Raw genomic sequence first — 22,640 nt, 5'->3', positions numbered from 1 at the left:
CATATGTCTGAGGGATGTCACCGAAAATCTGTGACATACCTCAAACGAATGGAATGCAGTAAACATTCTCACATAACACATGATGCACAGACACAAACGTGGAGAGGAGCACAGTGGTATGCAGATCAGTAGCTTCTGCTACCTGCAAATTGACCTCCAGTAAGCAAATCTAACAATCTAAATCCACAAAGGAAAAAACTCACAATGAAAAGGGCAACTAAATGGAGAGTGAAAGAGCTATACATTCTTTTGTGATTCCACACAAAAAGTTCCTTTGTTTGGGTCCCTGAACTGTTTTCACGGGTGAACGTATATAAGAGCTACATGGATTGCTGCCTGAGAGCAGAAGCAAATACATCGACAGCGTAACACAAGCCAACATGGGGAAGGTAAGGCTGATTATCTGTTTCACATATAGTTTTTTTAAACTGCAGTGCTTTTCTTTTTTCGAGTATTGTGCTGCCTGAGGGGCGTACTGTTAATACAAGGCAAGATTAAACCAATGCTGCCCAATGAATATAATCTCAAACTGAAATTTGCCACCCTTTTATTAATTAAAGACCTGAATTGCAGAATGTTTGTCACAGTTAGAGGTTTTGATACTTGGGTTTGATGAACTAGTCTTTCACATTTTGGGTAACAGATTCCCTTTTTTTATTATAGAACATTAATCTTGAACCATCTGTCCTCAAACCCAAGACTATGTCTAAATAAAATGGTCTAGGTAACAGGGGTAGGGTAGAAAGTATACAATAAAAGGGAAATAAAAGAACCTGCCTTTTGACACACAGATGTCAGGCATCCTCTCTTTGATTCGGAGTCGGAAGCATCCACAAAAGAAAAGGCTGGGTTCTGAGACCAGTTTCGTCTGGCTACGTGTACAATGACTTGCACAACAATGCCACAGCTAACACTGATTTCAACCCTTATTAGCTGTTTCGAGGGAGAGGCCCAGGGCTGTTTGACTACATATTTTGAATTAACCTCACTCCAGGGCAGATTTGGTACATACTGGAAAACAACCGCTTTGTGCAGCACTCGGTACCGTTTGTAATAGTGTGGGGCCCTAGGCCCACATGGTGGAAGAACTGCGACACACACACAGAGGTATCGTGGGTTAGTGAGCCTCGAGCACGTGCGCTCGGCTCCTTTTATTAACTGTGTCACGTGATGTCGTGACATCAGTGGTGGGTGGGTGTTCAGTGTAGGCATACATGGTTAACCCTTAACAGTAACTATTGTCAGATGGATGCACAGCTGAGTTTTGATCAAATTTGAACTCGAGTTCGAAGATATTTTCTAAGTGTTTTGTGGTGCTCTACCAGGAGGCGTCGAGGGCCCACCGACGTCAAACAAATAATTGAAGAACGTGAGGCTAGAGGATCTCTAGTCTCATCCCTTCGTAGGCACACACGTTGTTGTCATTCCTCAGGTCAAGAAAAACGACTTTCATTCAATGATCCTTGTAATTCATTTGTTTATTCCATGATTCAATGTTTTTGTTTTTAGCGGATTGAGTCAGATTTCTTCAAAATCATTTTCAACAATACAGTTCAGGCACTGTCTATTAAACGTGTCCAATGCATTTCGGGCATTAAGAATATGCCCTTCATCAGGGAATTGACACTAGAAACAATAATATAAACAAACATTAGTATAAAGGATTTAACTGTGTACAAAGGTAAACATAATTAGTATCACTGTGTTATAACGTTATGAACTCATGATACAAAGCGGAAGGCATTCAACATTGTGTGTGTGGAAAATCGTTCCATCTATTTACATGCAAGGGAAAAGGTGAAACGGGTCGGTGTCTAACTTACATGCCTGTTGTCAGAGTGCGGTGTACAATCTAAAAAAAGAGGAGATTGAAAAAAACTGCGGTTAGAACCTATGAAGTTTGCCGCGTTCTTTTAATTCAAAATTAGGGTGTCATGTGAATTTTGAATTAAAAGAACGCGGCAAACTTAACCTTTTGCCGGCGTTCTGCGGAGACGAGTACCGGACCGATTCAACTTGCCGATCATAACCAGGTTAGTCCACATCACCCTTCCAACCCAGAACATCTTGAGTGCACCACTAAGCACCTTGTTTCATAGGTTCTAACCGCAGTTTTTTTCAATCTCCTCTTTTTTTAGATTGTACACCGCACTCTGACAACAGGCATGTAAGTTAGACACCGACCCGTTTCACCTTTTCCCTTGCATGTAAATAGATGGAACGATTTTCCACACACACAATGTTGAATGCCTTCCGCTTTGTATCATGAGTTCATAACGTTATAACACAGTGATACTAATTATGTTTACCTTTGTACACAGTTAAATCCTTTATACTAATGTTTGTTTATATTATTGTTTCTAGTGTCAATTCCCTGATGAAGGGCATATTCTTAATGCCCGAAATGCATTGGACACGTTTAATAGACAGTGCCTGAACTGTATTGTTGAAAATGATTTTGAAGAAATCTGACTCAATCCGCTAAAAACAAAAACATTGAATCATGGAATAAACAAATGAATTACAAGGATCATTGAATGAAAGTCGTTTTTCTTGACCTGAGGAATGACAACAACGTGTGTTCCTACGAAGGGATGAGACTAGAGATCCTCTAGCCTCACGTTCTTCAATTAACCCTTAACAGTGTCAGCTAGGACACTACATTCCTCCCAAACTTTAATAAAAATTAAGGAAAGGCAAAAAGTCCGAGCCTGTGGGAGGAAGTACATAAATATACAGTAATTACAAATTTACAGTGAGTCTCTTCAGCTGCTTGCTTGAGGACGGTGATGTAAATTGCTGCTGAGACTTTATTTCTTCTTGGCTCGACGTCCTGGTTCTCGGTGGGCGTGTTCTTCTTTGCTTGCGCCGTGGACGTGTGGTGGTCAGTCCACGGAGATCTTACTTTTGAGGGTGACGTCAAACAGGATGACCAGAAGTTAGACTTGGATGGGGTTGTCTTCAGCTGGTCCGTCGGTTTCTTCACTGTAGGCAGCTTGCCTTTACTTTTCAAAGGGTGGAGTGTTCGAAGGACATTCTTCTCACTAGGACGCCCCTCTCGCGGGTGTTCTCCTGCCACGAGATATCACCGGAGGCCCTTTTACCAGGTTTCCACTGGGTCGGGTATTATTCCACAGCGTTGCTCCAACTCCACAGTCTGCGTGTGAATGGAGGAGTCGATGGGGTACTACCTCACAAAGTCCGTAGCTCCACCTGAAGGGTAGTTGTTGACTCTTGCCTTTGCGCACAAGTTCCACATCTTCCCGGGACATGCAGGTTAGACGGCGATGGACTCATCTCTCGTGTTGGGACCCTCTGCCACCGGTGTCCCTGAGGCCTTTGCCCCTTGGATCTCCATGGGCTGGTGTGGATTGGTCAGTTCTCCTTGTTCAGGACATCTGAGCTCCCTCAGCTTCCAGACTTCCGCTCAATCCCAAAGGTGGGTGTTGCCAATGGTCCGGCCTGTGCTCTCCTACCGTCCACGGGTCGTCGGGGTCTTGTGAATAGGTGCCTGTTCTGTTCTTGGTGCTATCAGTGTTCTCCAGGATGTGCGGGTCACTGTACACGATGTTGTGGTGTGTCACCTCTTCTTCTCCTTGTAGGTGTGTGGACTTGTTACACCTCACTTCACCTTTTCCAGAAGTTGTTGATGATGGCGTCGTGCCACATGACTTCTTCAGTTCTCTTCTTCATGGCATCGTGCCACTCTTCTCCTTTTCACGACACAGTGCGGTCACCTTTCTTCCTTTGTCTTGCTGACCAGGCATCTTCAAGCAGCGTGCACTCTGCCTGATTCTGTCGGGTCCTGTCCTGTCTTTAGGACACTGTCTTCTCTCCACTCTTCGGTGACTGGACCGGTCATTACGATCCTTTCTCTTGTCTCCGATTACTTCCAGTTACTCTTGGTGTTGCGTCCGTCTCTCCGGGTCTTCTGATCTCTCGGTTTACGGACGTCTTCTGGCAGGACATATTCATCCTGTCTTGGCAGAATTTCTTCTTTCATTTCTGGCGATCATTTTGGGTGATCGGCTTTTGTTTGGGCGCCCCTCTGGCTTGTCGGATCATCCTTTTTCCTGGGCGATCTTCTTTGCTACCAGATGGGGTGGATAGCTTGCTCTTCGTGAGTCTTCTTGCTATCCGCGACCGTTAGGATCGCTATTGGTTCTGCTGCAGTGCTTTTAGCGTTGGCGCAGTTTCTCCTGCGCTCTTCGTGTGCTCTGCTTTTCTGGAGGGTTAACTTCACCGCTCCATGGACCTTCTCCAGTGGATGCACTTCTCGTGCTCGCTTCCGTTGAAGTTCTTTAGCTTCTTGGGGCGTTCACCTGCTTGGTTGTTTCGCCTCCTTTTGGCTGCGGGGTAACTTTGCGTTACTCTTCCGGTGCACGTCAGTGTGCAGTGTAGTGGCAAGTTCTTGCTTCACTTGGTACCGTCGTGATACATCTTCAGTGTAGCTTTGTTCCTTGCGGTTCATTTGATTCTTTGGCGTTGTCGCTTTTCCACTTGCGTGTCGCACTTTTCTTCTTCACACTTGGGTACTTGCCTCGCACGTCTTCTGGTGCTTTGGGTGTGGCTTCCTTACTTTCAGGCGCGGTCCTGTACTGTCCGCGTCCGGGGTACACTTGTGCTCTTCCAGTCGGTTGCCTTTGGATCTTGCTGCTTGCGGTAGACGTCTTGACTCTTCCTCTCCGTCCAGCGTGAGGTTGTCTTCATCTGCGATTGCGGTGATCACCTGTGGCCACAGGCGTCACTTCTGCCGCGGTGTTGGGTCTCCGTCTTGATCCGCGTCGCTGCAGGCTTGCTCTTCCTGTAGGCTGTCCCTTGTGCTGTCTTGTGCTTGTTTGTTTCTTGTGGCTTCTTTTGGGGTGCACTGCTCACCAAAGTCCAATAGATGGCAGTGTAGGCTGGATTTCTTTCGGCAGCTGCTTGCCTCCTCTTGGTGACTTTCCTTCCCATGTTGTTTGGGCTTGCTGAACTTGCCTTGCCCATGGAGTGTGCAGGGGGAGGAGGCTGGAGTTACTGCTGGCTGCAGGCTGCAGGTAAGTCCATTATTTTATTGTTGTAGCTGGGTCAGTGTGGGGTCTTCTCAGGTGCTGGCAGGCATTTCGTGCTTCTCCATCTGTTTTAAACAGCACTAGCTGTTTGTATACTGTTCACTCTTTCGAGGACCCAGGGGGTGGAGCACGTTATCTTCACCCTCCCTGCCCGGCAGCCTCTCAGTCCTCAAACGGGCAGGGGGGGCTGTGGGCTATATTTGGCAATTACTGCTGGGCAGCAGTCTCCGACCTCACTCACCGTGCGGGGGGGGAGCGGCTGCACTCGGGTCCCACTGCGGGTGGGGAAAGCTTCCTCCGCGTTGTTCCTGACACCCCCCGCCGCCACAGCAGCTCCTCCTCACACCGGCGGCGGGGTCGGGGAACACTGCAGGCCACGGGTAGGCTCCGCTGGCTTAGCTGCACATGCTCAGCAGGGCGTCGCTGCCATCGCGGGTCGGCTCCGCTTGTGTGCACGCGGGCCGGGCAGCATCGGACATAGCGATAGGCGCCCCGCAGCTCTCCACACGCTGCGGGCGCTTGCCTTTAAAGTTTGTTTCCGCGCCACCTGCACTTTTCCTGTCCCCGCCCGCGGCAGCTTCTCTACTCCCACGCTGCGCAGGGCGGGGGACTGGGGACGATTCAGGCAGGCCGCGGGTGGTCTCCGCCGGCGCTGCTTTGTTTAGTGTATGTTGTTGGGCACCATGGCCACACGGGTAGGCTCCGCTGGCGGCCTGCAGCGCCTTGCAGCACTTCACACGCTGCGGGCATTTTTCTCCACCCCGCCGCCGCACTTCTCACACGCTGCGTGGCGGGGAAGCAGCAGGTAGGCCGCGGGTGGGCTCCGCTGTTCTGCCGTTAATTACAGTCAATTCTCGGCTGCTTCACGCCCGGCAGGGCGCCTGACCATGCGGGTGGGCACCGCTTATGTGCGATCACAGGGGGGATCGCTCCTGGCATACGCGACCCCCCCAGGGGCATTCACAGTCCCCGGGCTCACCTCCGGCCTACGGACCTGTCTGCTCCTGCGGCCGTGGCGAGTGGGCTCCGCCCGGTCAGCACTCCGCTCCGGTGGGGATCACTGCTGCTGCGGCCGGCTCGGGTGGGCTCCGGTCGGTCCGCTTGGGGCACAGTTGCGGCCGGTGCAGGTGGGCACAGCCCGGTCCGCTTCTTCTCCGATGACTCGGCCCGGGGCACGGCACACGCCCCACGGGCCTCTCGCCGAAGGTCACTTGCTGGTGCGGGGGGTTTGCTCATGGCACGAGCAGCATTCCCCTTCTTTTTCCCCCCCAACGTTAATGCTGGTGCACGCATGGGCACCGGCTCCGCCTCGTCGCCATTGTAATAGTGTGGGGCCCTAGGCCCACATGGTGGAAGAACTGCGACACACACACAGAGGTATCGTGGGTTAGTGAGCCTCGAGCACGTGCGCTCGGCTCCTTTTATTAACTGTGTCACGTGATGTCGTGACATCAGTGGTGGGTGGGTGTTCAGTGTAGGCATACATGGTTAACCCTTAACAGTGTCAGCTAGGACACTACACCGTTATGCCTGTACTTGTCACAAGAAATAGATCCTCTTGCTAATAATTCAACCTGTTTTATCAAATATTTCGGCCCCAGTTATGATGGGTCTGGTAACCCTGCTTTAAGCACAAACGTTGTTTGTCCCAGAAAGTCATCATATTGTATTTGCACCTAAAGTTTGCAGTCGGTGAAATCTGATGCAAATCCTTCACAAGTGTAAATATGACAATTGTATGGATTGTGCACCCCAGAATATGAAATAAAATGATCTATATATTTAAAAATATATATTTTTATTATTGAGAGTTTATTACACAATCATTCGTATAAAAATAAAGTGCTTAGAGTACCCGATTTTGATTGGCCCATGTCATCCACAAAGCATAAATATACAATAAAGTATATATTCCAGATGTATCGCTGAGGGTAATACTTTAAAAACTCATAGAAAACACATATTGCACATTTGTCCCTTAATAACTTAACTTATATAATCTAATCTACTGGCTAGCTTCCTATGGACTTCCAGCGTTTCTCAAACTTAGTGTACGAGCCCGACCTTAGGGCATATACCCCCAGATGCATCAAAGTTATGCTTGGCGTGTCCTTAATAGAGAATTTTAAGGATTCGCTATTAAAGACTCGCAAAACGGGATGCATGTAGGAATCGCAATGTTATTTGCAATTCCTAGTGATTCCTTATTTGCGATTCGCTAATTGTGAATCGCAAATAAGGAATTTCTTTCCCATTCATTCGTATGGGCCTAAAGGCCCATTGGAATGACAGGGGAGTCATTCGTTATTTGCATTTAGCAATTAGCGAATCGCAAATGTGCCGCAATTTCACGGGTGCCAGGGTGTCCAAAGGACACCCTGTTGCACCCCTGAAATGGTCATGTTCACTGGTTTTGTGCACTCACAGGTCCCAAGGACATGTGTGTGTGTAATATACAACTTAGAAAAATGCACTAAAGTGCATATTTCTAAGTTTTTGCTATTTACCACCTAGTTTGAATTTGCGGTAAATAGCGACCCCAGATTGCGAATTCGCAATCTTGGAATGGTTCATGCATTGCATTTAAGGAATCGCAAATTGCGATTCCTTAAATGCAATCGCAATTTGAGAACTCGCAATTATTTGCCAATTCTTAAATTGCGAGTGCATGAACCCTTGATGCATCTCAAATGCCATTTTTGCGGGCGCAAACTGCAGATTTTTGCGATTTCGCACCGTGTGCACTCGCAAAAATGCTTGATGCATCTACCTGTAAGTCTCTCCAGCACTCTTACTCTATGTAATTTAGCCTGCCAACAATGAAAAGTAAGTACGATCTCACTTCGCCAGTTCTGGAGGATTAGTGATCTCGCCATTATATAAGGCCCTTCTTCTTGTATAATGTATACCGTTATGTTTGGGAACATCCAAGAGTTGCAATATATCTATCAATAACTAGTGGATGACCTAGCTTCATTCTGCATTATTTCTCAATTTCTTCCCAAAATTCCTTAATCTTTGGGAAATCCCAAACAATGTGAGTCCATGTACCTCCCACTGCTTCTAAGCACCAAAAACATCTATCCTCTATCTGAGGATATACTCTATGGAGAAAGGATGGATTCCTGTATATCAGCCATGTAGTGTAGAATTGCATTCTCCTGAAATTGGCATCTCTTAATAATGTAGTGTTGAATGTATTAATTCTATTCCAGACCATCCTCGAAATCTGTAGGCCTTCTTTCTCATACATTTCTTAAAATTTGACAGTCTTGTGTTTATTAAAAAATGTTACCCAACTACTTATTGGTCTGCGTCTAGTTGTTTCTAATAGATACTCAGTGAGTTCTGGTCTTGCACTTAATACTACTTTCTAAAAGGTGGCCTATTTGGATTAAGGGCCATTTAAGTATATCTTTACAATGACTCAGACCGCATTCTATCTCTGTCCAGAGCTGAGAAAATCTGCCACATAAGTATATGCGTTCTCCTCCCATTTCTTTAATATGTTAGAATGGATCAGCCTAAACTCCCCAACCTGAAGGTCGGCCAAACGTGCAGAGCCATTTATCTTAGGTATTTTAAAATACTTAAGTAGTTGAGCTTTATGCTTTAAAATCCACTAGAAGACCTTATAGTGTGCTTTTTTGGGATTCTTCACCAGCCTCATAGGATCTAAAATGTATTCTTTCAGCCTCTTTATTATAATAAAAGTTATCTGTACTTGGGAGATTACTGTAGTTTAAAAAAATCTATATGTGTTATCTGCAAAATTTGCACAATAGTATTCCCTCAAGTTTGGAAGGGCTAACCCTCCCTCCTCATATGGGTTACTCAAAGTTACTTGTGCTGGCCTCGATACCTTGTTGGCCATATAAAGGATGAGAATAGACCATCTATTTCTTTTTTTTTAAAAAGACATTTGTAATGCACAGGAGATTGCTGCGCATAGAACATTAAATAATGGTAAAATAGACATTCGTATTAATGCTACCCTTCCAACTATTGAGATTGGGAGTTAAATCCATTTAGCATATAAACGCTTCAATTTCTGGACTAGGGGGACATAGTTCAATGTATACAGTTTGTTCACATTTTCTGACACAAATATACCTAAAGATATCTTAGGCCTCAAATTATGTAGTTGCTGGAAATCAGGTATTAGTGTGTGACCTGGACAGTTGCAGAGTAAGATTTCCGTCCTAACATTATTTATTTTGTATCCTCCCAGTGCTTGAAATTCTGCAAAAATTGCTAAAATTTCCTTTTGAATACTCTCCCCCGGCCTGAGAAATAAAACAATAACATTGACGTATAATTTTATGTTGGACATGCCTTGTAAAGGTGCTGTTTGTAGTGCTTTTTGTCTTATAGCTATTGCCATAGATTTTATGAATAAAGCAAACAAAATTGGGGCTAGAGGACATCCCTGCCTTGTCCCCCCTATTTATTCTACAGCTACCTATATTTCTAGAATTAATAATTATTTGTGCTGAAGAGTCCTCGATAGGTGTTTCACTATATGTTTACATTTTTCCAAGAACCCAAATCTTCCAAGACTTAAAAAAAGACATTTCCAGGATATCAAATCAAAATCTTTTTCAGCGTCTAAAAAATAACACCTGTGCCTCTATTTTGTTTTGTGTAAAATAGTCCAAAGCTTCTATTAAAAACTTTGTATTTGAAGAGAGCTGCCTGCTTGCTACAAAACCAGCTTGATCCCATGATCTTATTGAGCCTATTGGTAAGTAGCTTTGTAAAGATTATGTAATCGATGTTAAAAAGGCTGAAAGGCCTATAGGAAGTGACGTTTTCCTTATTTTTGTCTTTTTTTAAAATACTAACTACCACAGAGGTGTGGAAGGATGCTGGGGGTTCTCCTCCTTTTACTATGTGGTTGGAAAGCATTAGCAGTGGCATATTTAAAATTGGGGCGAACCTCTTATATATTTCTACCGGTAGTCCATTCTCCCCAGCTGTTTTGCTGTTAGCCATTGACTTTACTACTGTATCCATCTCCTCAAGAGAGAACTCAGCCTCTACCATTTCGCTTTGCTCTCTGGATAGGGATGGAAATGGCAGTTTATCTAAGAACCTTATAATGTGATCTGCTGTTATTTGGGGATCCGTCTGATAGATTTTCTCATAATTACTTAAAATGGACTCCAAGGAACTCATTATCTGTGTGTTAGAATCCATATCCATCAGTGAAAGTATTCTATTTTGCGTTTGTCTATCCTTTGCCTGCCACACCAGTAATCTCCCCGTGTATTCACTCTCCTCATATACACTCTGGAGGTAGACAGTGTTAGCAATGTTACCCTGCAAATAGTAATATTCCTGCATATCCAACTTTGCCTGAGGAAGTTTCTTTTTGTAATTACATTCCTATTTTTGGCATGCTCTCTAAGTGCTTGCTCAAGCCTAAATTTGAGCTTGGATCTTAGTTCCCTTTTACTCATCTGCTGTTGGATTCTTTCAATGTGATAAAGTCCGGTAATACCACCTTAAAGGCATCCCAACAATGCTTACTCAGGCATTGCATTATTAACCCCTTGGGTGCTCATGACGACTCCACACCATCATGAGTCACTGTAGCCGTGTGCTCATGATGGCATGGATCTGTCATGCCGCTGCCGCTCCACCGACGCAGCACTATTTCCCCGCCTGTGCGGGTGAATTAATGAGCGGGAGGGGTCATGACGGCACTACGCCGTCATGAGCACACGCCGCCCGTGACTCATGACAGTGTGGAGCCGTCAGGAGCACTGAAGCTCCGCGCCCACCCCCTAGCTCCCGCACGCCACGGCAGAATTAGCGGCTCAGGGAAGGGTTTAAAAAAAACCTATCAATGTAATTTGTTACCTCTGTATACCATTCCTCCCTCTCTAAATGATCTGAAAAAGTATTTTTTGATATATCCTCATAAGAGATCATTTTCAGACCATGTGAGATCCAGAAGTAGTCTATTCTAGATCTATTATGTTTTGCTGAAAAACATGAAAAAGCTTGATTCCTAGGGAACAGAGAGTGCTATGGATCCATCAGATCTAAATCCCTTTTGCAATTAGCTACAGCAATAGCCTAAAATTACTAAAGTGACTCGTACTAATGTAAACAGATAATATAACAGATAACTGATCAGTGCAGTGTGCATTGCTTCCTATTATAACTGTATACCATCCGTTCAGGATTAGTAGCAGCTAGAATACGGCCCATATAAATCAAAAGTGCATCATATATACGTAAAGTGACGTAAGCATGTAGCAGGTATTAAAGTGCATCGAGTGCTCTGTTAAAGATAAAGGGCGAGATGTAGGTAAATGGCATTTACAGATTCGTAAATGCCGAATTTTACCGATTCGGTATTTACAAATCGGTAAATGCTATGTAGGTATTTTTACCGGATAATTTAGCGAATCGGTAGAATTCGGTAATTACCGAATCGGTATTTACCGATTCGGTAATTGCCATTGATTCCTATGGGCCTTGAGGCCCATAGGAACCAATGGCAATTACCGAATCGGTAAATACCGATTCGGTAAAATTACCGAATTGACAAGGAGGACAGGGTGTCACTTTGACACCCTGTTGCACCCCTGATTCAGGCTTGTGTGCCAAATAAAGCTACAAAATATGTACAAGGTTAGGAGTGATGGCCCTTAAGGCATACATGCCCTTTGGGCATGTATGTGTGCCACATGGCACAGGTGTACATGCACAGATGTGCATGTACACAGGAATTGGTTATTTACCATCAAATCGTATTTGATGGTAAATATCGAATTCTTAAGGCCCTGTGGCACTGTTTTCAGTGCCACCTACATTTCAAATTATCGATTCGGTAAATTTACAGAATCGGTAAATACCGATTCGGTCATTTACCGAATCGGTAATTTTTAAGCCCCCTACATCTGAAAATCCGAAATCGGCCGTTACCGACCGGGATTTTGTGACTTACATCTAGCCCAAAGTGTCCTGTGCAATTTCTAGTCTCCCCCATGCTTTCTATTTTCTGTTTCGCTGAATTAATGAGCGGGAGAGGTCATGACGGCACCACGCCATCATGAGCACACGCAACCCGTGACTCATGACGGCGTGGAGCCGTCACGAGCACTGAAGCGCCACGCCCACCCCCTAGCTCCCCCATGCCACGGCAGAATTAGCAGCTCAGGGAAGGGGTTAAAAAAACCTATCAATGTCATTTGTTACCTCTGTATACCATTCCTCCCTCTCTAAATGATCTGAAAAAGCGTTTTTTGATATATCCTCATAAGAGATCATTTTCAGACCATGTGAGATCCAGAAGTAGTCTATTCTAGACCTATTATATTTTGCTGAAAAACATGAAAAAGCTTTTTTCCAAGGGAACAGAGATCGCTATGGATCTATCAGATCTAAATCTATTTTGCAATTAGCTACAGCAATAGCCATCTGTGGCTTCTTTTGTTTTCGAGCTTTAGTGGCGGAATCGATTAGGGGTTCTTGGAGAAAATTAAAGTATCCACCCAATATTGGTTAAAACCTGTTTGAGCTGGAGCAAAGGGAGCGGGTTGTCTAAGACCGGTGCGTCATTTGTTGCTTTGGTAAAATTGAATTGATTGAAACTCACATTTACAAAGGCCTAACTCCACCCGGAATCTGTCTGTGTGGTTTTCACCTGGAATGATACATGTTTATCTATGTAAATCAATACCTCCTTCTGTGCGCAGCTGGCATTAGATAGACAATAAAAAACAGCCCATTGTTAAAAAATCCAACTCGGCTTGCTTGTGTTCTTAAAATGAGTTTTCCTGCAGGAGTATGATATCGGGGCTGTGGCTTCTCAGCAAGCTTTCTATTGTTTGAGCCTTTTGTTTATTGTTTAGTCCATTAGTATTAAAAGAGATTACTTTCAGAACCTCTTTACCTAAAATGACTAAAGTGACTCGTACTAAAGTAAACAGATAATATAACAGATAACTGGTCAGTGCAGTGTGCTTTTCTTCCTATTATAACTGTATACTATCCGTTCAGATAAAGTGTCCTGTGCAATTTCTATTCTCCCCATGCTTTCTATTTTCAGTTTCTTATGAAAACAGATGATATGACCTATATAGTACATTTGATACAGCCCCTGAAATTGTTAAGCACTTAGATTTGAACTCTCCTTTTATGTTTTGCCCCACCCCGCCACCCTAAACACCTCAAACTCTTTGTGCCCTCCCTGTAACATGGTATCACCCACTATTCCCTCTCCCCCCTTCTAACACTGGATGCCATTGTATTGCATCCTTTGCGCACTCCTGCTCCCCCATCGACGACTAGTGCTCTAAGCACCCATTCCACCCCTCCTCCCGCCTTCAGCAATGCGTTACTGTGAGACTATCTGAGTAAATTGCAGCACTGTGAGCTAACCACACATTTCCCCTGCAGACAAATTTGATAACATCAATTGAGCATCCTGAATATCAGTAAATATGTGAAAGTGTTCTTTGGCTAACATTTTAGGTTTTGATTGTACTATCGATGCCTGAGCCCCCTTCTCTTTGAATAAATTGATCATTTTAACAAACTCTTTTCTATGCACGGCTGTTGCCACCGACATGTCTGAGAATATCTTAAACTGTGGGATTTCCAAAGTAGAGAAGGACCTCTTAGCAATAGCAGTACTCAGTATTCTTTCCTTAACACGGTAGTCCACGAAGTTCAATAATATTGTCCAAGGGAATCTTGCGTTTGACTGTCTCTGAGTGGGGACTCTCTGAGCTCTTGTAATTGTTAAGTCCCCTTCTAGCTCCGGTATTTCTTTTTTCAGTAACAATGCCGCCCATTTTGATACCTGAGCATCTGCGCACCCTTCCGGGATTCCCACTAGGCGAAGGTTTGAGTACCTATTGTAGTTCTCTAAGTCCTGGAGCTTCAGCTCTATCTGGTTCTTGTTTATCCTCCAGTTCTGAGATGCGACTCTCTGCCTACCCAATTCTTTTGTGTGTATTGGATAAACTCTCCTCCAACTTGAACAGCCGTTCATGCAGTAAACAATCTCTAGAGCCTGGGACTATTTTAGATCCCCAATTTCGCCCAGTATGGTAGCCAGCATATATTGAATCAATGTCTCTCCATCTTCCGGCATCCTTCTTGGTAACAGCTTCGGGCTTAATGTTTCATCCCTCTCTTCATTTTCACTGACTGAAACCTGTGCGGTCCTAGCTAGCAGTTGAATGCCCTGAGGAGATAGAGGGCCATTGGAGGTATTTAGAGACAGCCCCGGGTGAATATTTTCTTGTCCTTGTGCAAAAAGCCTGAGACCTAGCCAGTTGTCTAGTGAGTGTATCCTTGTCTGGTACAGACGGGGCTGGGTTCTGTTGCTTCTAATATTATTGGAAGAGGAGGTATTGTTTAGGAGGGCTGGGGCTTGTGCTTGTACCACTGTTAGCCCCCTGCATCTCTGTTCTTTTTAGAACTTGGCCTCGGATTCAACGTTGCAGGTTGTATCCAGCTGCAGGTCCAACAAAGGGTCAGAGAGATCTTTATTATTCTCTATCGCAGGCGTTCTCTCAGTGTCTCAGGGGTCATCAAGCTTGCCTGTCTAACTCAAAAAGTGCATTCGTTTTAAGCTCCACCCTGTGTTGGGTGTTTTTTGGGCCCTCCGTATCGACCTGGTGGCTGGTGAAGGGGTGGTCTGGTCTGGCATTTCACTAATATCTTTCTTCGCTGTTTCAGATTGGTTGTGCCCATTCTGATATCTCACCCCCTCAGGAAAACAAGCCAAAGCAGGAGGAGGCAGCTGAAAGTCATCCTCCTCCTAAATTTATAAATAAGAAGCCTCTTCAGCAGGGGCATGTGAAACACAGCCGTAGCCTCCCCTAATTCCACCCCTGAGCTCTGCAGGGTGTTTTCCGCCATATAAAACACATAGTGGTTACAGGACCCACGATTCAAGTGCTGTTACCGCTTCAGACCGGCCGCCAGAACAGTGTTCAAATTCCAGGAATAGCGGGTATCTTTCCCCACTTCAGCGCTGCTCTTGCTCGAACCAACCACAGGGAATTGGCACATCTATCCGTGCCTGGGCTGCCATGGTTCTGTATCTCGTTCCTCCAGAGCATTTCAGCAGCGTCACAGCGAGAAAGGAAGTGGGCAGAGGGAGGGGGAGAGCTGTCGTGCTAGCAGCTACGTGTGTGGGCAACGCCTGCTAATCCGGAATGTCAACTAAATAACATGAGCTATATGTGCTCTTTCCTCATTCCGATGCGTGAAACTTGGAATCGGAAGTAAATTAAGCACCTTTTATTTTGTGCAGCATTCACTAATGTAAAGTGGCAGGTGCACAATTTACACCCATATTTTGCAGTTCCATCATGATTGGGACACTATTCCCTATTTCACGTAGGAAGAAGAAGATACATTTAACAGTAGTATCACACCATAGAAAATAAATCGAAGGCAAATACACTAACTTGCCCTCTATATCCCGAAGCAGGTTAACAAGAGAAATGAAGTAACTCTCAAATAGCATAGACCTCAAGCTGAAGTGCATGAAAGCACAGCACAGACATCAGATATTTTAAATAAGGAATGTCAACTTTAACCTGACTTTACTGGCCCAAATTGCTTAAAGCACACATACAGTGGAAAGGGACATTTAAGTCTGCACCTCGTAGTAAATGTATACCCCGAAATGGTAAACAGACAAAAGCTGTACATTTACTACAAAGGGGCTTATTACGATTGCTGTCGGAAAGCTCCGACCAAACGTCAGAGGCTTTCCAACCGTCATAATCGGTTTCAATTCCTACCAGCGGATTATGAAAACTCGTCGGTCATTCAAGGAGCTCATCGGCCAGTCGGATGCCGGCCTGTAATCGCAAAGAGCGGTCATTTCGCCCTTGGGATTAAGATACATGGCTTCAGGCAGGGTTTCCATGCCGGTCTTCATCGGAAAGCATGTTTGGGGGCCCCTAGAAGGGCACTCTTGTGTGCGTGATCTTTGGTTTCCCTATGGGAGCATGTACTATGGTCGGTTTCCGGCCGTAACACATGCTCGAATGTCCGAATGCAACCAAACATCCAACGTCGCATCCAAATCAGGTGATAAGGACCGCTGACTGGAGGTTGGTTGGTCCCGTTTACAAGACGGTATTGTCCACCCCACATCGTAATCGGCCCCTAAGTTTAAGAGTAAATTTACTTTTGTTAATGTCCCGTTTAAGGACAAAAACTTAAGTTTGTTTGAGAAATGTCTCTTAAACACTACAATATCAATTTTAAAAAGACCCATTAAAATGTACAATAGACTAAAATAATAGATAATTAAAATACTGAAAATATACATGATCAGAGTACAAAATCATTGAAAACCAATACAAATCTTGCCATTGCACAGGTTACATCCATATATTGCATACATAAATAGGAATTGTATTGCCACAGATCCTTATATTATATTATATATATTTTTTAATGGTTTAGGATTTTGCAGCACACATTAAAAAATAAAAACAATCTAATACAATATGAGCCATTGTACACTGTATCTTCAATCTATATCCACCCAGCCAATCTTACTTCCTAAAGGAAGATTCTCCAGAGAGGATGGCGTCCTAGTCTAAACATTTGATTTTGTTCCACATTAAATGATTAGAAAGGGCATATAAATACTGGAAGGAAGAATTTATTTCCCATGATTCACACAGATCTGCTGTTGCATGCTTTTGCCTCAGGTATCGGAAATGTTTTTCTCTCTCAATCATCAAACCCCATTCAGACAATTCCCTTTTTGAGGAGGCTATGGGGTATTCAACGTTGTAATTATGAATTTATAATATATTAGCCATATCACACAGCTGGTTCTCTATCTTCTTTACCCAACCCAATTAATTGATAAGGCTATTTTAGCTTGCGCTGACATCCAAAATCTCATAGACTTGTGTAGATTTACTCACATATCAACTTACCATTTATCAATAGATTACTTTAAATTTATTTTGTACGTAATAAAAATTACAAAAAAATATGTATATAATTCATTAAGATCATTGTAATTATTAGTACATTGAAGTTGTAATTATTTTTAATCATCTAAAATGTCATTAAAATATGTTATCATACAATATTTATTTTTTATCTATGTACTTTAAAAGTTAAATTATTTATATATGTATATATATATATATATATATATATATATATATATATATATATATATATATATACATATCTCCAATTCACTTCCGTTAACATCCAGTCAAGAGAGACAAGTACTCAGTTGTTGCTCAGTTAATGATGTCCTGAATATGGAATGGGGCATTGGTTATAAATAATGTTACTGTGTTGTGTAGATAATTTTGATTGTACTATATAATTAAGATAGTATAAGGTCAGATGTTGTTTGATAACCTGTCATTACGTATTCTAGTATGGGCAAGTTCCCTTGGGCTTTATGTTGTTTGAAGTAGGTTTAATTTGCCCTTTTGTTGATTTAGCTTTTTTTGTGAATAGGAGGTATAAGAAGGATGATGTACTTATCATGTATTGATTATATTTTTCTTGCATATTAGCCATTCACGGAATTGCAGTTTGCATGAGTCATGAATTATAGCTCTCAAGTATAAGGCCATTGGATGAGGATTTGCCATGCCCATTTACATTTAGGCAAGATTAAAAAGCTATTCGACATTACACACATAATACCTTTGTTACACTTCAAGATGGCCGAAATATGAGATGATCAACGTTGGTACATTTGTCCTTCTTTGATTTTATCCACATTAAAGTGTATTTATTTGTTTTTCTGGGAAATTATATTTACCTGTGACCAATTAGTTATTAATGCCCAAATGCATTGGGTGTTTTGTACTGCATGGTGCTTTACACACGAAATGTGAATTAAATGCAGCATTAATTCAGCGAAGTGTATGTCTCTCTTAGTTGGGTGTTCATAGAGGTGAGATTGGCGTGCTCCTCACCCAGACATACACATTTGCTGCAGGGCTACTGGAATATGAGAGCAGTTGTGAAGATATATAAAACAAGTGATTGGCCATTTGTAGTACTAAACTTGCTTCAGGTCTGAGTTAGAATACATGAACCACTGATGTGTGTCGTTTTTGACTGTAACAACTTTAGAAGTAAAGTTTGTGAATAGCAACAGGATTACTCTTTGGTGGGTGGGTGTCTGTCCACCCCAAAACCCCTCCATATCTGTCTCTAAACCTCTCCGTACACCCATTTGTGAATTGCATGATGTAATAAGTAAGTGGTACTGTAAATACAGTCTTTGAAAAAAGCCTACAGTGTAGACATATATATCTTGCCAATAGGTGTATAAATTCAATGAGCTCACTTACACATTTCCTTTTTATACTGCAGATTATCTTCTATGAGGATCGAAACTTTCAGGGACGCTCTTATGAGTGCAGCACTGACTCTTCAGACCTTTCCTCCTACTTCAGTAGGTGCAACTCCATCCGTGTGGAAAGCGGACCATGGGTTCTATATGAGCGGCCCAATTATATGGGTTACCAGTACATTCTAAGACGAGGAGAATACCCTGACTTCCAGCGGTGGATGGGTTACAACGACACTATTCGTTCCTGCCGATTTATTTTACCAGTAAGTTCTTTTGTAGAAAAAGAGCTGGATTAGCCATTTATCTCATTAGGCATTTGCCAGAGGGCTGTAGCCATTGGAGAACAGTTTTCGATGACTCACTGCTCTGGCTGGAGTCACTGTAACTTTTCACAGCTCTCCAGGGTCCATCCTCAAGCATATGAGATGTTCCAGGGAGAGCAAAAGAGACTTGGGGTCTTATTAGGATGGATGGCGGACTTTAGTCCACTCGCCATCCCAGTGGAAACGTGACCAGTCGACAGACATGCTGCAGTGCCGCAGCCCTGATTAGGATGCGCCCGCCACCCTGGCGGTCACATCCTGCATATTTGACATTGCGGCGGCACCCGCCACAATGCCAAAATGGCATTTTGTGCATTTGCATGCACAAAGTGGCAGGCACCGTGCGGTGCCTGCCACTTTGTGCATGCAAATGGAGGGAGGATTGCTGGATACCCCCCAAGTGCACCCCCATACCCCTGGGCCACATAGGGCCCTCAAAGAACATCCCGACAGCCTTTCACAACACACTATCCTAATATGGATGGAGGTGCCTGCTAGGCACTGCCACCATATTAGGGGCCAATTCCGCCCGGCCGGCCATTGGAACGATTGCCGACCGGAGGAAAAGCTGCAGGCGCACTTTGCATCTGCCGCGAAACCCCCGCCATTGTAATATGGCGGGGGGGGTTTCACTCGTTACGATGTCATGACAGTCGCCATTGCTGGCTCGGAGGTGGCGAATGTAACAACATCAAAATTAGCCCCTTGGAGAGAGAGAAAGAGAGAGAGAGAGGTGGGTCATATCAATAGAGATGAGACAAAGAGAACAGAAGGGGAGAAGGTGGGATAGAGAAAAGAAATAGAGTGGGAGACAGAGTGTGGTTGAATGGAAAAGGGATTTTGGCAGAGACACCGGAGGAATGTTAGTGGGCTGTTTTGAACATTTTGCCAGGACTGCTTTTGGTTCCTAGTCCACGTTGGTAGTAACACAGACAACTGATACACATCTAAGACAGATGACAACACTTGTACTAACACTTGTACTGCCATCTGAACAGTGTTGGTTGGGCAAAGGATGTCTTCTGCCAGCCCACCTAAAAATGGGGCAGATTTACCCACTTAAATCATCTAAACAGTAGGAGCTGTAGTCATCTCCTTGGTACTTACAATGAAAAACAATGCATAATCATATGACCTTAATGATTTTTCCACTGCCAATTCACTAGGCAAACCCCTAAACGTAAGAATTAGGTCACAGTATATGTACCATGCAGAGGCAAAAAGTCGTGCATTCTGCATACAACAATCTAAATATATGCTGTATCATGATGCCATTCAGTGCCAAATAGGGATCTGTCCATTTGTGTTTTTTACCAATAGTGCTGCACTTTTGGCACATATATAATCTCTGAAAATCATTTAGTTAATATCTGCACTGCATACAGCACAGTTTGGAAACACTGAGGGTTATATTATGTGCAACTGGTTTTCTGGCAATGCATTGTTTAAAGCACATTTATTTCTGTATATCTCTGAGTGAGTGCATGCAGTGCTGTTTTTGGTTGCCTCTATCTGATTACAAGCAGTGCTGTCCGCAGTTAATGTTCATATTCATAGACATTTTGGGTAAAACATATACACTGTAGACAGAGTATTCAAGAAAGCCACTGTGTACTGTGTGAGGGAGTAGTGCAGTTCATGATATGGCCCAATAAGTTATTACTGCTCCAACTTTCCAAGTTGTGATGTCTGTTGCCAATCCACTAACTTGGAGATCTTCCTAGTTACTGTACGTGCAGCACACAGGCCAATTTCGGTCAAAACAAACACACGGTTCCCATCTGCGTCTGCACTGATCGGTTTCATCTTTGCCAAACCTGTCCTACAGCAAAATAAGGAGGCAAAAGACATAATTCCCATGACTTGGAAAAACAAGCATTGGCAAAGCCAATAGATATGGTGTTGGCCTCCAGCCTTTTGGAAATTCTTGTTTTGTTTGTCATGTTTTTGCCAAACTTTATTATTCAGGAAGCTGCTGGGCACTGATCAATTTAATCAAAACAATTGATTAAAGGCAAAAGTGTTGTTTTTTGGTCGAAAAAATATGCATAGTACTGCCTGGCACTGAAAGGAACTACTTTGTGTGTTGATGTGAAAGGGCAGCAACCCATAACTTATAGTGAAATCAGCTAATGGCTGAAGTGGGCTGACACATTGCACCTTGATGAAGGCTGAAGTGTGTGGAAGGAAAATGTGAGTGACAGAACCACAGACTAATTGACAAAATCTGGTTGACAACCACAGTAGGTAACTATGTTATACACATAATTTGAGTAAAATCAAAAGGTCTTCATTTGTTAAGTCTGTTCACACAGACCAAGCAAAAAGACCTCTTACCTTTGGAAAAGATGGTGAGAAAGAAAGAAGGAAATAATTAAAAAGAAGAAAAGAAAGTAGGGAACAGGAAACAGGAGGCAGAAAGAAATGAAGAATGAAGGGAAGAAAGAACAAGAGGAAGAAACAAACAAGCAAAGAAGGAAAGAAATAAAAAAGAGGAAGAAACACCGCAACAAGGAAAGAAAGAAACTGAAAGAGAGAAGGGAAGATGAAAGAAAGGAATGAAGAAAGAAAGAGGCAAAGAAGGAAAAATGACAGAAGTAAGAATAAAGATAGAAGGAAAGAACTAGCAGCTGGGGGTCAAATATGCACTCCATTTATGTACACTGGGGCTTCTACGTGCTATCCAAGCTATCTCCTATAACATAACATGACTAAACATAACACTGTTCCTTACTGTTTCATCTCACAGTATCGAGGCACGTTCAGAATCCAGATCTACGAGAGAGAGGACTTCAGAGGGCAGATGATGGAGTTTACTGAGGATTGCCCTGATCTACATGAAGAATTCAAATACCATGAAATCCACTCCTGCACCGTGCATGAGGGATATTGGATCTTTTATGAACAGCCAAACTTCAGGGGGCGACAGTACTTCCTTAGACCCGGGGAGTACAGAAGATACTTAGACTGGGGATCCATGAGCAGCAAAGTTGGCTCCCTTAGAAAAATGGAATTCCACAAAAGTTTCTAAGATTTAAATTTGTTTCCAAGAACTGTGAATAAAATGTATTCATTCATAGCATTGCTTCTTTCTTATTACTGATAAACTTCAATTACTATATGTCCAGACACAACATGTGTAAACTGTCTCATGACTTCAAAACATTATTTGAATAGCTGTCAGTAAGTTTAGAAAATATTTCCATATTATTTTCAATAAGTAGTCAAACACTCAATATATCTTACCAATATTTCTGACGCCAAATTATTGTGAAATAAACCCGCTATAGTAGTTCAAGGTGCTGTATAGCATGTCCCCAGTAAGTGCTTCCCGTCCATTCGAATCATGAGTACGCCTCCCACTTCATTTTATCTTTCGCATTCAGTTCACTTCTCTGGACAGTTATGATAAGGACAGGCAACAACACATGGATCATAACAGGCTTCTCCAACGAATAGCTCTAGCTGCATGTAAATAGCTCTCCTGTGTAGCCAATGCTATCAATTAGACCTTTTGCATGGTTTATTTAACATTGAATAAACCAAAATAAAAAAAGTGAGCATTCGAGAAGAAAACGTGTGTACTGTCAAAATTCATATGCTCATTGATTGGAGAAAAATTGTTGAATTTTCAAAATAATTTTAGGGCTGATATTTAAGTGACAGATTATGCACATTGGGGAAAAATTACTAATAATATTAACTGGGTGCCAATGGAATGGCAGCTATGTCTTTTTTTGCATTACCCAAGCAGAGGCATTCCATATTGATATAGCCTTGTTTGTATTACTGCTGACAACCCTGCCTGATGCACTGAGGTGAACGGTGGTGGTAATCCTGGCCACTGATGTAGCCGTGTTTACCAGGGTCACTTTAGAACAATCATCATATTAGTAGCTCAGGATTATTTTCAAAGAACACCAAAGGTTGGAA

General features: G+C 43.2%; 1 protein-coding gene across 1 annotated transcript; it reads left to right on the top strand.

Moving 5' to 3' along the window:
* The first annotated feature begins 351 nt into the window (after window positions 1-351).
* Window positions 352-21,786, top strand: LOC144824598 (gamma-crystallin M2-like). The gene is made up of 3 exons (XM_078683651.1): window positions 352-389; window positions 18,405-18,647; window positions 21,457-21,786. The coding sequence occupies exons 1-3, from the start codon at window positions 381-383 to the stop codon at window positions 21,736-21,738; spliced, it is 534 nt and encodes a 177-aa protein (XP_078539777.1). The 5' UTR covers window positions 352-380; the 3' UTR covers window positions 21,739-21,786.
* Window positions 21,787-22,640: the final 854 nt, after the last annotated feature.

Source organism: Lissotriton helveticus, chromosome 3_1 (assembly GCF_964261635.1).
Source record: "Lissotriton helveticus chromosome 3_1, aLisHel1.1, whole genome shotgun sequence".
Lineage (NCBI taxonomy): Eukaryota > Metazoa > Chordata > Amphibia > Caudata > Salamandridae > Lissotriton > Lissotriton helveticus.
Note: the sequence above shows the minus strand (reverse complement) of the source record. Positions and strands in the feature narration are given on the sequence as shown.

What these genes read in the sequence shown, in the direction of transcription:
- LOC144824598 (XM_078683651.1), top strand. An exon ending in CCTGCCGATTTATTTTACCA is followed by an intron (nt 18,648 to 21,456) that starts GTAAGTTCTTTT and finishes TTCATCTCACAG; the next exon opens with TATCGAGGCACGTTCAGAAT.